This window comes from Myxine glutinosa, chromosome 1, assembly GCF_964187855.1.
Source record: "Myxine glutinosa chromosome 1, kmMyxGlut1.1, whole genome shotgun sequence".
NCBI classification, from domain to species: Eukaryota; Metazoa; Chordata; class Myxini; order Myxiniformes; family Myxinidae; genus Myxine; species Myxine glutinosa.
In genome coordinates this window covers 26,402,017-26,413,761 of record NC_136261.1, presented here as the reverse complement: position 1 = coordinate 26,413,761, position 11,745 = coordinate 26,402,017, and the positions used below count along the sequence as shown (strand labels likewise).

Sequence of the window (11,745 nt, the reverse complement as noted above, 5' to 3'; positions counted from 1 at the left end):
AGACAGACGGACAGACAGAAGTGAAACAATTTATTGCTTATACCCGCTTTTCACTTCGCGTGCGAACGGTAAATATAATAAAAAACAGAAAGAAGGGCAGGAGATAAGAGTAAGGGGAAGGCCTCTACTGTGCCCCTAAGAAGTAAGGTGGAGTTACGGCATACACAAGGGGAAGGAAAGAGGTTGCCGCCATATTTGCATCAGCAACAAGAAAAAGAGCAATCAGCGATTGCAAACCCTCGCCAGGGTGTATTTTCAGTGGTTTTTAAGGCTTTTTTGTTAAAACAAATATGGCGGCCGAACCACGTGACCGATGACGTCATCATTTTTTTTTCTAAACCAATTTATTCCTCAAGAATTTTCATCTTGATCGGATGAAGTTTTGTACTTGTCGAATTATGACGTCATAATGGAGGCACGTATGACATCATCATTAACATAATTTATTCCCCATGGAGAGTTCTTTACAATGAGCTATGTCTAAATTATTTCTATTCAGCGCTTTCGGAGATATAGAGGTGCAACGTTTTTCGAAGATGGCGGCCGAACCACGTGACCTATGACATCATCATTTTTTTTATCTACACCAGTTTATGCCGACATGGTGCTCAATCAATTTTATCTTGATTGGATGAAGTTTTGCCCTTGTCGAACTATGACGTCATAATTGAGGCACCTATGACATCATCATTAACATATTTTATTCCCCGTGGAGAGTTCTTTACAATGAGCCATGTCTCAATTTTTTCTATTCAGCGCTTTCGGAGATATGGAGATGCAACGTTTTTCGTTTTTTCCAAGATGGCGGCCGAACCACGCGACCTATGACGTCATAATTATCATTAAAACATTCTGCAGGTGGAGTTGCACCTATGGTGAAAATTTCATGTCGGAGTTTGAAATTTGGTCGGTTGGTCGATCGGACCAACGGTTGCAGAGAAAATCATATTTATTCTGTGCGGACAAACAGACAAACAGACAAACAAACGGTCATGGTCATGGTCTGCTCGGAACACAACTAAAACACAATGAGTTATTAAAAAGCAAGACAGGAGTGCAGCAGAGACAGCCAGCTTAATGCCCCACCCCTGAAATAAAGGCAACACTCAAATCTGAGGCGCATCAGGCTTATGATTCAATCAATCATTATTCTGTGGGAAATTGAATTTTAAATTTCACGATTGTATTTCATGAGCCTCATCTTATTTTGATCAGGAAAAAAAATGCCATTGCCCTTCTACCAGTCTGTCCTGCTTCTTCACGTAAATAACGGGTCATCCATATATAAGGTATGCACGAGGTGTTGGAATCGAAGAGTTCGGAATGTGATGGGAATTGGTGGAAAAACAAATGACAGAAACCAAATGAAACCTTTTGGAACAAATATGTTACCTCGAAACTAGTTTAAGTGATGAAAACGTTTGGTATGAAACTTTTACAGGACTCTATTACTGTAGAAATACAAAAACGTAAAGTAGGAGTACGCGTGCACCAGAATTTGTAACCAGGACATATCCAATCACAATCATAAAAACTAGAATGAGACTCGGTGGAGCGCAAAATCTCGCCTCGCGCACTCATTCTGAACAGCGGTTAGGGTGACGGCTTGGGATCCTCGGATCCTTGGGTTCGAATCCCGGGTTGATCACTGAATTAACGCTAGGGTGGGTTGACTCAGCCTGTCATCCTTCCGAGGTCGGCAAATTGAGCACCAGTTCACTGGTAATTCCCTGTGTGTTGCAAGAGGCGACTAACAGGGTTGGCGGCAGGAAGGACATCCGGCTGTAAAACATCGCTTCAAAAAGGGGACGACGGTTCCCGACAAAGGCAAAAAAGGGGACCACGGTGCCCGAAAAAGGCCAAAAAGGGGACCACGGTGCCCGAAAAGGCCAAAAAGGGGACCACGGTGCCCGAAAAGGCCAGAAAGGGGACCACGGTGCCCGAAAAAGGCCAAAAAGGGGACCCCGGTTCCCGAAAAAGGCCAAAAAGGGGACCATGGTTCCCAAAAAAGGCCAAAAAGGGGATCATGGTGCCCGAAAAAGGCCAAAAGGAGACCACGGTGCCCGAAAAAGGCCAAAAAGCGAACCACGGTGCCCGAAAAAGGCCAAAAAGAGGACCACGGTTCCCGAAAAAGGCCAAAAAGGAGCCCACGGTTCCCAAAAAAGGGCAAACCCTGCTCTGCGGGGGGAAATGGCCTGTAAAGGTGGTTCATACCCGTATCATCCATGCACCCTATTACGTCACATATATTGCCATTATGCATGGCTTTATTGATTATTTATTAATTATTAGGATATTTAAGCACTATTGTGCACATTAAGGTTAAATTGCATCAATGCAGGTGAATATTTTTGCATCGATCTGTTAAACGGTTCTGGAGAAGACCAGACCACGTGACCGATAACACCATAAATTTAATTCTTCACTCACATCGGGTCTAGATCAGATATATGAAGTTTCAGATTTTTCAGACAAGGATTTCGATTCAACCATTTACAGCTGCAATACCACTTCACCGATGACGTCATCGTTATCATTATACATACTCCATGGGGAGTTGATGACATATGCCAAGTTAAAAAAAAAAAAAATTCGTTTCACAGTTTTCACAGAACATGCTGAAATGTTTGCCGTTAATTCAATATGGCCGCCATACCATGTGACCTATGATGTCAGAGTTATCAATAAAATATTCTCCATGGGGAGTCCTATGTTTAAAGTTCTGCAATGATCGGACGCGCGGTTGCAGAGAAAAACATTTTTAGAGCGACAATATATAAACGCGGCCACACAAACAGGGGCGTTGCAATAGTCTCGCAATCCCTTTGGGGCGAGACCAATAACCAAGAATCCCAAATGTAAGGTACATGACATGAGAAATGATACAGTTTGTGATTGGAGATACCTGTATATAGAGGGAAGTAGAAAAATAAATGCCTCCTGAATACTCCACGACAATGGAGGAGTGCCTGGGAAAAGAACAAGGAAAGGAACTGTTCAGGATACACATGTGTCAAGGGATAAAGCAGAATGACTATGCGACAGAGACGAGCACAGGGACAATCCAACTGTGGATTTACCTTTTGCAGACAATCCCACATCCTTCAGCAGCCACATCTGCTCACTCATTTGGAGAACGTTATGTCAATGTTACAACAAGAAGACGTCATGCGGAGCATGATACTTGCAAAATCCCCCCCCCCCCCCCCAAAGTTTTCCATTGATACAGCAAATTGTCCATTTCATGGAGATTAAAATTTACAATCTTGATCAAAGCTCAGGTCAACAGGATGAAAAATGATGATTTTGGAAGGTTGACCTTGAGTTGACCTTTGACCTTTTGACCTCAAAAATAGTTAGTTTCCCTATTTAGTGACAATGTGCAAATGCTGTTCAATTTTCAAGTCAATCGGATGAAAATTGAGGATATTAAAAATTTGGCCTATGTTGACCTTTTGGCCTATGTTGACCTCAAAATAGATGGTGGTTGAATTCAGTGACCATATATATAAATCCTCTTAGAAGTTCAAGTCAATCAAATGAAAATTGGTGATTTTAGAAATTTGGCCTATGTTGACCTTTTGGCCTGTGTTTACAAAAATATAATACGTGGTTGAATTCAGTGACCAGATATGCAAGTCCTCTTCAAATTTTAAGTCAATTGGATGACAATTGAGGATTTTAGAAATTTGGCCTATGTTGACCATTTGGCCTATGTTGACCTCAAGTATACTTGGTGGTTGAAATCAGTGACCAGATATGCAAGTCCTCTTCAAATTTCAAGTCAATTGGATGAAAATTGAGGATTTTAGAAATTTGGCCTATGTTGACCTTTTGGCCTATGTTGACCTTTTAGCCTATGTTGACCTCAAGAATACTTAGTGGTTGAATTCAGTGACCAGATACGCAAGTCCTCTTCAAATTTCAAGTCAATTGGATGAAAATTGAGGATTTTAGAAATTTGGCCTATGTTGACCATTTGGCCTATGTTGACCTCAAGAATACTTGGTGGTTGAATTCAGTGACCAGATATGCAAGTCCTCTTCAAATTTTAAGTCAATTGGATGAAAATTGAGGATTTTAGAAATTTGGCCAAAGTTGGTGACCTTTGGCCTATGTTGACCTTTTGACCTATTGACCCCAAAAACAATAGGCTTCTTGCTTTTGACCAACTCTACCATTTGGTGAAGTTTCGTGAAGATCGGTTGAAAATAGTGACCTGTAGGCTGGTGACAAACAGACAAACAAACAGACAGACAGATAGAACCACAAACACAACCGACCAATATACTTGAAAAATCTTCGATTTTGCAAGTAATAAGATGTTTTTCTCCTACCTTACATATTCTTCTTCTTCTTCTTCATTCATGTGTATATTTAATGCCACCATCTTGTGGTTGGGTGTAATGGATTCCTGAAAGGCAGTGTCTCGTCGTGACATCGTGGAGACCATGTGGCTGTCGGCACATCCGATAAGGAGGTAACATTACGAGGCATAGCTGAAATACCAGGGATTGCGCGAGGGGAGCAGTTGTTGAAAGATTGGAGCATTGAGAGTGGGTGTCTTGTGTACCCGAGAAGGTTTGGTGTGTGTGTGTGTGTGTGTGTGTGTGTCTCGTCGGCTGCCATCTCCAAATGCGGGCCCCACGTTTCGTCAAGTTGTGTCCGACTGCTGGTGACATTCACAATAAGATTTCTCCAAACATTCCAATCCTGCACTGCTTCCGGAAGCTCTGGCAGAGGCAACTTGGTTGCATCCATTACCCCATCCATCTCGCACGTAAACGTTATGCCTCTTCCTCTTCTTCCTTCAATCATATCCAGCATGATTGACTTCTCCACTCATGATGTGTCCAGAGCATGAGCGCTTCTAATGTGCATGGCGGTGTAATTCATTCAACCACTGATTTTATGTTATTCTTGCAGTTCATGGAATGTTCAAAATGAATCTCCAACACCACATTTCAAAACTGTCAATCTTCTTCCTTTGAGTCTTTTTCACTCTCCACGACTCACATCCATACATTGCAACTGGTGAAACTGGAGTACTCATGAGCCTCCTCTTGGTTGGGTTTGTCACATCTTTGTCTTTCCTGACTTAGCTGTTCTCCCCGACACTAACCGTCCATTAACTTCTCCTCCACGTTCTCCACTCTCTTCAATCCCAGAACCCATGGAGATGAAACTTTCCATTTTCCACATGATGGTCTCCCAATCTGAACGCGTTGATCTTCTCATTTGGGAAAATTTTTGTACTTTTTAGGTTTAAATAAAACCGGCTTTTTCACGTTCTTTCCTCACTGTAAAACTGGCCGTAAAAAAAAAACCGGCTTAAAAAAAAAAAAATTAGTTAGAATTAAAAAAAAAAATACAACCGGCTTTTTCACTTTCCTTCCTCACTGTCGATAGTAGTTTCATCAAGTGCTCCTGGAAGGGTTAATTAGTTATATTGTAATGATGAAGGGTGAAACATGTCTTTAGCCAAAAACGCTATGTTCTCTGCTTGTAGCATTTTATCCATTAGATTACCCATAAGCCTTGATTCACACTGGGAGATGCCCCTTAGGGGGGGGGGGGGGGGGGGGGGTCACAGTATAATCGCAACGTCTCTATAGTCTATCTTTTTTTTTCCTTTCTTTTTTTTTCTTTTTCCTTTCTCCCTTTTTCTTTTTCTCTTTCTTTCTCTCTCTCTCTCTCTCTCTCTCTCTCTCTCTCTCTCTCTCTCTCTCTCTCTCTCTATCGCTATCTCTATCTCTCTCGCTATCGCTCTCTCGCTCTATCTCTCTCGCTCTATCTCTCTCGCTCTATCTCTCTCGCTCTATCTCTCTCGCTCTATCTCTCTCGCTCTCTCTCTCTCGCTCTCTCTCTTTCTCTCTCTCTCCAATTGCCTCTGCCATCCCAATAAATTCACATATAATTAATGTACTCGTTCATAAAGCACATGAATGATGGGTAACATGGCCTAAAACAAGTTCCTTATCCTAATATTCATGTCTACCATCATGAAATTTAATATCAACCATCATGTCTACCAAAACACCTCCACGCCCATTGATATTGTGGGTTTGCTCATTTAAAGTCTGTCGGTTTCTCTCTATTCGATCACGGGAGAGTTAGCCTCAACCTATCGTTTCGTTACTCCACGAGGCCTATTAGTTTGGTTATAGAAATACAGTGGACAAGGAAAATATCTTGATACATATTATTTATAAAAAAAACTTTGACATTTGTAAAAAAAAAAAAAAAAACCATTTCCCATTTATTGTTTATAAAATAAATCTTGCAAAATAATGTTAAGAAAACTACAGGTATTGTTACAAATGCAATTACACACAATATAATGTAGAACAATATCAATATGCAAGTACATGTGCTTTCTACACAGTATTAGCAGATTTCTCTTTTTGGGGGGTGGGGGTGGAAAGGGCAGGGGGAGGGAGAGGAGCACGGAATAAAATAGTTTAAAAAAAACAGGCAAATGCCAAAAAGGTGCAATAAAAATATATATACATCCAGGAAAGGTCAAGGGAACAGTGCAGATCCAGAGAGACAAACTTGACTTGATAACGTTCATGTACAAAAGACGACAAAGATTCTCTACCCTGATTGGCCAAGACATTCCGAATGGGAAAACTTCTTGGAAAATATACCTCTTTAAAAAAAGCAATCATCCAATGGGGCTGGAATGTATTTTAGGTGCTGATAGAGATTTGAAGTTCTCCCCCCCCGACCCGTCCCCTCTCCCCGACGACACAAGTGCACACAGTACATTATGCTTATAGCCATGTATGTGCTCACCAAACAATCCTCATTTAAAGTGGTAACATCTGCCACATGATCAAATATAAATATTCAAAGCAACGGGTGCATTAATACAATTTTTTCATTTTTATGTTTTGGTATGTATATATATATATATTTTTATATATATATATATATATATATATATATATATATATATATATATATATATATATATATATATATATATATATATATATACATATATATATATATATATAAAACTTTAAAAGCAAATTAGAAAATATTTGTACAAACCCGTACACACGCTGCAGTTTTAGATGATTGTACGATATCGGAGGTGATGAGGAAAGAAAATATGCAAACACTGCAAACAATCCTTCTCTTAACTCATTCACTACTACCCATAGGCTGCATTGCTATCGCCAGGCCTTGCCCTACACACACCTCTGGAATTCCACAAGTAGTCGAGTCATGGTGAGACCATTTCCATCCTCACTTGGAATCGTGGTGAGGTAGTTTTTGAACCTTTGAGCTACGGTCACTTTGAGGTGGTCCCACCCACAGTCAGGGTAGTGCTGAGGTGGCTTTCACTGCTAGCAGAGGTCATCCTGAACTATTCTAACTTTCAACCGTAGCCAAGATAAGCCAGTTTCCACATAAAGTTGGCAGCACGAACGATGTGGTTCCAGCATGTGGCGGAGGCCACAAAGGTGGTTACATCTCATAACTATGGCCATGACACATACTTGCAGGCATCATAATGACTTTTAGCCAAAAACCTTCCAACAAGGTGAATTTTGTTTTTTTTTTGCTTTGGTCACGTGATTAAAATGAGGTCGTACATTTTATGCACCAATGAAGTAGTGGTAAAAGTATCAAACCTAGAAACCAGAAGGTCCTTCCTTCAGGACCTGCAACATGTCCATCTCATGGACTTTCTGTAAAAGTGGAGCACCTGTGAACAAGGTCGCAAAAGTGTCCCGCACATTAAAAATACAAAGGCTCAGTAATCAAGTGGCACGACGTATGGTGAGCTGACCCGGTCGGATCTTGATAGGACTGCAGGCTCAGCAGGATCTCTCTCACAGGGTTCATGCAGCTGTCTGGGATCTTGATCCCTGCAAAAGGCAGTGTACGTTGAACAATCTGTTTTGAAAAACTCACCTGGGCTGTCTACTCGTAGAACCGCAAGATCGAAGACATACTGCGTAATCTAAAGGAGGCGCTCACCAACGTGTTTTCTGCCACTACGAGTGGCCAAGCGGACAATGTGCATGGCGGTGGAGCTGGTAGTTTGTTGGAGAACCGCTTCGATCCGTGGCCATACGGATAACAGGCCCCCGCTCAGGACATTGTAGTGCCGCAGGCGGAGGCCGTACCTGCAGTTTTTTATTGCCTGCTGGCAATGGCCGCTCCTAGGGATGCAAAGCAATGGTCATGGCTCATCCGGACATCAATCCGTGGCTGCGAGGACTTTTTTGTTGTTGTTGTTGTAGTTGTTGTTGTATACAAGATTGAGGCTCGTGAAAAAGCTAAGATTAATCACACAAAAAATCAAACAGACACATAAAACATATAATAAGGAGAGCGGTAGACAAGATGGGGAGAGATGGGGAAGCACACAAACACAACATTTGAGAGCAGGGACATAACAGTGCCTAGGATCGTATTTAGCAGAAGCCATGTCCGGAGTTTTCCTTACCCGAACGTGTGTGAGCAGTTATGCAAGGACCAAGCGTGTTGTTGAATCCAAGCATCCTCGGCTTGAGTGTGTTCCACCTAGCAATAAAGAGGCCAAAAGTAATTGCGGAGTACCTTGAAAAAACGATCGCTCTCTCTCTCTCTCTCTTTCCAAATTTGTATTTCTTGGCAAGACCCCCAATATCATTTCGTATTCAGCACTGGGAAAATCCCTGGTGTTGGGCTAGCGGCTAGGGTGCCGGCTTAGGATCCCAGGATACTGGGGTCGAATCCCGGTCGATCGCTGAATTAACGCCAGGGGGGTTGACTCAGCCTGTCATCCTTCCGAGGTCGGCTAATTGAGTACCAGTTCACTGGTAATTCCCTGTTTGTCGCTAAAGGTGGCAAAAAGGGTTGGCGTCAGGAAGGGCATCCGGCCGTAAAACATTGCTTCAAAAAGGGGACCAAAAAACAACAACAACCACGGTTCCCGAAAAAGGCCAACCCCCGCTTGCGGGGAAAAATGGCCTCTAAAGGTGGTTATATATATATATTCAGCCTGTGGCTGCTGGTTGCATCATTCCTGGGAGCATGGCTCAATTTTCCGACCTCGGAAGGATGACGGGCTGAGTCAACCCACCTGGTGTTATTTAACAGCACGACTGGGGCTCAAACTCAAGACCCTAAGGTCTAAAGCCAGCCACCTTAACCGTTAGGCCAACGCCAGGCCGGCAAGACTCTAATGCCTTCGGCTGTACACGTCGCACCAGTACGACTCCATTATTTGTGAAATAATCAAAATATACACTTAAAAAATCGTGACGACCTACTCCGGGTATTCAAAACTACCTTGTAGAACTTGCGTCGGAGTGAATTTTGTGTCTCCTGCTGCTTCTGATGGCCAGTGTTGGGGCGGTAGATTTCGTACAGGCAATCGCCCTCATCATGCTCGTTTTCATCTGTTTCCAGGTTATCCCCTTTCACCACCAGGACAGCCATCTTTCGGTTTGCACGAACCTGTGTGATCAAGAGCAAGAGACCATTCTCAAATTCTGGAGACAATAAAGACATAGCATCACCTTCTGCCAACCAGTTTGCTTCACTTGTTAGCGAGAGACGGGGTTCAAAATCACTTATGTGTGTCTGTCTGTGCGCGTGTGTCTGTGTGTCTGTCCGTGCAGTAACTTTTTTACCATTTGAGTTTTGACATCAAACTTCCAACAAAGCTTTATTATGATAAAATGGAATAGACAAATTCATAATTTTGTCAAAAGGTCAAAGGTCAGCGTCACAGAAAATCATCAATTTTCATCCAAATGACCCGAATTTTAATTTACACTTCTGTGTGTCTAGACGGGTCAATATACTGCCTGACCCCAAAAAAATTGCAAATTTTTGTTTTATGCTTATTTCTAGTAGTTTATGAAGTGGAAGACAACATATTAAAAGTTGGACAATTTTGACGCATGGGAAAGTCCCTCAGTGACGTCAGAAAACAAGATGGCTGCCGGCAGATAAAACGTAAAAAAATTGACTGATAATCATCAGACCACTAACAATTTAAAGTTAATTTTGCACCAATATTTGTATTATGATCGTTGCTGGTAGTTTATGCAGTGCTAATCCTGAGACCATTCGCAATTTAAAGTAAATATTTGCACAAATATATGTTCTTTGATTGTTTCTGCCAGTCTATGACATGGAAAGCAACATATAAAAAATTGGACAATTTTGACACATGTGGAAGTACCATATGCCTTCTAGTCTTAGATTCCAGTTTCATCGTCCTCCTCCTCCTCCTCTATGTCTGGTTCAACACTCATATTGTCACAGTTGCTGTCCTGGCAATGTCCACATGCACTGGTGCACTCTAATCCATGCTTCCTACATGAACACCTTAGTGTTTTGCACCCCCCTGAACAGTTGCAGTGAATCATCTGAAGTAGTATGTCTGGAGCAGGGCTTTTGTCTGTCATCACTGGAACAAGTTTTCCTCCTTCTACCTTCCATCCCCACTCCGTTGGCTCCATTCCACAACAAAGGCCCATCCATTCCATTACCTGGTAATAGGTCCGCAGAGAATGAAACTTGCAGGCAGCGGATGTGGGTGGCAGTCTTTCAGGAGTGACAAATGCCTTAGCCCTTGCAACCTTTTTGCAGAGAATGTTGTATCTGATCGATGCCAATGAGTCGTTCTGATTTGCTTTAAACAATGCCACCATTGCTCTGCAGCCTGCAGTTTCAATAACATCCTGACTCTGCTGTGGTTTACAGAACACCTTTGAGCTGTCTATCAGTTCCTTTTCTTTCTTGATGATTCTTTGAAACCCTGACGTCTTTCCAATCCCAAAGACACGAGACGTTGCGTCACAGCCAGTTAATGCATGAAGGAACAATATATCTCTGCAGGCTGCATTTCCAAGTATCTGCTGAAGGACTTTGATATTGTAGACATTTGATTTTGCCTTGTCAGAACGGAAATAGAGTTCAATGCAGTTTGTCTCCACCATATAGAAGAGCAGGAGGAGAAGGAGATCTGTATCTTCTCCAATGAGGGTTGTAGATCTGGAAGCCGCATTTGCGACGGCCGCTTTTGCAATCTCAACATCAGCATCTCCCTCTGCTTGGATCACCTCACAGCCTTCCTTGTGCAACACCTCTATAATCAACAGTCTCATTGCCTGCTTGTTTGACTCATTCGACAGAAAGTCCTCCTTTTTCCCAACAAATTTTGTTGACTCCGTAATGTTAACCTTGGCGGCATTCTTGTTTCTATTCCGACGTTGATGAGAACAGTCCTTTGTGCTTGGCCCAGCCTCATAACCATCAAACACAACAGTAGCTTTGCCATAGTGTCGTACTGTAAATGAGGCATATTCATCTGCAATGGAACTGTAGGTGAATCCCTCTGTCCACTTTAAGCGGTGAATAAGTGATCCCCCGTCAAGAACATAGTGATCTGTTCCTGGAACTGTCTGGTTGACAGCATTGTCAGATTTGGTTGTAGCATAATTCCTTATTGCCTCCGCCAACTGTGGTTTATCTGGCTGGCGCAGGATGTTTTTTGCCTCAAAAAGAGACATTGGGTATGGGCAGAGTTCATATTTCATCACTTCACCTATCTGGAGATCTCCCGTCTGTGACACCACTAAGAACCTCTGGAATAGTAACGCTGGATCTATTGTGCGGTCCTCAGCAACTTTGACTGCCCTGCTGAATGCAAGTGTCTTGGCTTTAGAACTCCTTTTGTGTGAATAGGAGTAAGCTGGGTGATCATCCATCTTCTTGACAATGTCACTA

The 11,745-nt window shown here is 42.3% G+C and overlaps 1 protein-coding gene across 7 annotated transcripts in view; it reads right to left on the bottom strand.

Annotated features, from left to right (window-relative positions):
• Positions 1 to 6,246: 6,246 nt before the first annotated feature.
• Positions 6,247 to 11,745, bottom strand: part of SBNO2 (strawberry notch homolog 2) — a 170,943-nt gene continuing 165,444 nt past the window's right edge. For all 7 annotated transcript variants that reach the window (XM_068108571.2, XM_068108611.2, XM_068108581.2 and 4 more), the window contains 4 exons: positions 9,295 to 9,462; positions 8,468 to 8,544; positions 7,996 to 8,180; positions 6,247 to 7,883 (listed from right to left, as the gene is read on the bottom strand). In XM_068108571.2, coding sequence (XP_067964672.2) covers positions 7,753 to 7,883; positions 7,996 to 8,180; positions 8,468 to 8,544; positions 9,295 to 9,462 — 561 coding nt within the window. In that variant the 3' untranslated portion in view covers positions 6,247 to 7,752. The remainder of the gene's footprint in view (positions 7,884 to 7,995; positions 8,181 to 8,467; positions 8,545 to 9,294; positions 9,463 to 11,745) is intronic.